Here is a 2,500-nt window from a genome sequence, read left to right on the forward strand (position 1 = left end):
CTTGGTGACGGTGCTCACCTCCGGCTGGACCTTAACCACGGTGTCGAACACGGTCTCTCTCACGACGGTGGGCTTGACCTCGTGCTTGGTCACGACGTTGGTCTTGAGGAGGGTGCTGGTGAGCCTGTCGTGCTTGGTGACCACCTGCACCTGCTGGATGGTCCTGGTGGTGGTGATGTACTGTGGGACGAAGTGGGGCTTGATGACCACGCTGTGGACCTCGGAGAAGTCGGTCTGGAGGACGGTGGTGGGCACCAGGTTGGTCTTGAACACGGTGTGCTTCACAGGGACCTGGGGGGGTGGGGGAGACAGCGCATGCAATTACGATCGAGAAAGGAGTCCATCACAGAAAGACCATAAAAGATCGAGATAAATATAACAAATAAACCAATAAAATCAAGCAGTAAACAAGCAACCATAGCTCAGTTGCGACGACGTACCTGCTGGACCTTCTCCTTGTACTTAGTGACGTACTCGGTCTTCGGGTTGCAAGGGGGGGTAGGGGGGGTGGGGATGACATAGCCGGCATCGGGAGCAGCCGAAGCCACTGCCAAAACCACCGTCACGAACAAGGCTGCGACGCGACACATCTTGCCGAGAAATGCGGGAAAAAGTGTCAATATGTGTCTCGAGATCTTGTTCATGTGTCGGAACGGAAGTGGAAATGCGTTTGTGTTTGTGTTTTGTTTTTTTCATCAAATGTGTATTTTGTGGAAAACTGTATAGTAAAGGGTATCGAGCGCCTAGTGCTTAATTAAGATTTACATCGGTTTGTGTGTGTGTCTGTGTGTGTGTGTGTCTGCATGTGTGTGTGTGTGTATGTGTGTCTACATGTGTGTGTGTGTGTGTGTGTCTGAGTGTGTGTGTCTGCATGTGTGTGTGTGTGTAACATAAAAAAAAACTACAGGTAACTAAAGTCGGGCAAACACTACCTAACATTTGATGAAGAGGAAAAAAAATTAGATTAGGTCAATCCATGCCTCACGCCCAACCAGGTCAATAACCCGATGGCCGGGAAAAAAAAGACGATTACGAACTGACCTTTCCCATGCACAGCTCTCATGACAACTATTTCCTCACAACAAGTCATGCACTCCTTCCCTTTCCTCATGGTAAGAGAACCAGAAAAATTATTAAATATTTCCCTCTGGAGATTAAGAACGAAAGATATTGAAGACAAGAAGGACTCGAACAAATTATTAGCCTTTTTTTATTTTTTTTCATAGTTCTCCCTCTCTTCCCCTTCCCTTTTCAGGAAAACTTTTGACTCGAAGAAAATGGAGATTTCCGATTATAATAATATATGATAATTCTTATTTTTCTCTCTTTTTACTGATGGTTCAATGTTTTTTTTTACGAAGAAAGATTTTATATGTTGAAATTATGTTCTCCGCTGGATTATTTTGGTACATTATTGATAATGTCATTATTATTATTATCATTGTCATCATCATTATCGTCATCAACGTCTTTACAACCATTTTTCTACATTTCTGAATGAAACTGTGTGTGTGTATATGTATATGTGTTGCGTGTGTGTGTGTTTGTGTGTATGTGTGTGTGTGTGCTTGCGTGTGCGTGTGTGTGCGTGCAATCTCTCATCTTGCTATCGACCCTGAACTCTAAGACTAAACGAGAAATGCAAAAAGAAGATCCACGAAGATGCAGCGTCATGCAACAAATGTCAAGTGCTTACGAGTGATCAATTTTCATTATTTTTATATTTTTCTTCTCATTAGAATTGCTATTAATATTATCATAATCGTTTTTAATTCTTGGTGTCATTTTTGAATCTGCTATAACTATTAAAAGGGGTTATGTTATTGAAGAACGTATAGAGCGTAAAAGACTGCAAAAAGTAGACCAAAAGAGAGAGAGAGAGAGAGAGAAAAGGAGAGAATGAGAGAGAATGAGAGAGAGAGAGAGAGAGAAAGAGAGAGAGAGGTGAGAATGAGAGAGAAAAAAGAGATAGAAGACTGTAAACCAACAGAAAAGATATTAGAAACCTTATTGAGAACCGACTGTCCACTCTATAGCCCTCATTTATTTAACTATCACTAAACCCATCATTAAGGAAAGGGAATACGACATGACAAGAGTCAATCTATGCCTATATATTTGCACTACTGAATTATTTGCGAACCACACGCGCCCTCCTTATTAAGAAAAGTTCTAGCATCTATTTCAGAGGTCCACGTACTGACCAGACAAAAAAAAAAAAAAAAAAAAAAAAAAAAAAAAAAAAAAAAATATATATATATATAATATATATATATATATATATATATATATTTATATATATATAATAATAATAACAATAATCACAAAATCATAAGAAAGAGGTAACGAAACTAGGATTATACATATATATACACACACACATGTTTGCATCAATGCATGTTAAAGACTCTCTCTCCCTCTCTCTCCCTCTCCACAGACGCAGTTACCTTACGTGTTCCTTTCTCTGCCAAGCTTCTGAGATGACTGATGCGAAAGAGCA

The 2,500-nt window shown here is 40.2% G+C and overlaps 1 protein-coding gene across 1 annotated transcript in view; it reads right to left on the reverse strand.

Moving 5' to 3' along the window:
* The window catches only part of LOC122268166 (uncharacterized), a 2,923-nt gene that overhangs the window by 345 nt on the left and 78 nt on the right, over positions 1 to 2,500 (reverse strand). The window contains exons 1-3 of the mRNA XM_043038455.2: positions 2,448 to 2,500; positions 441 to 590; positions 1 to 291 (exon numbers count right to left, since the gene is read on the reverse strand). The exon at positions 1 to 291 is cut by the window's left edge and continues 345 nt beyond it; the exon at positions 2,448 to 2,500 is cut by the window's right edge and continues 78 nt beyond it. Of these exons, the coding sequence (XP_042894389.1) occupies positions 1 to 291; positions 441 to 590 (441 nt within the window). The 5' untranslated portion in view covers positions 2,448 to 2,500. The remainder of the gene's footprint in view (positions 292 to 440; positions 591 to 2,447) is intronic.

This window comes from Penaeus japonicus, unplaced genomic scaffold (assembly GCF_977035675.1).
Source record: "Penaeus japonicus unplaced genomic scaffold, GWHDUDI00000001_assembly GWHDUDI00000026, whole genome shotgun sequence".
In the NCBI taxonomy this organism is placed as follows: Eukaryota; Metazoa; Arthropoda; class Malacostraca; order Decapoda; family Penaeidae; genus Penaeus; species Penaeus japonicus.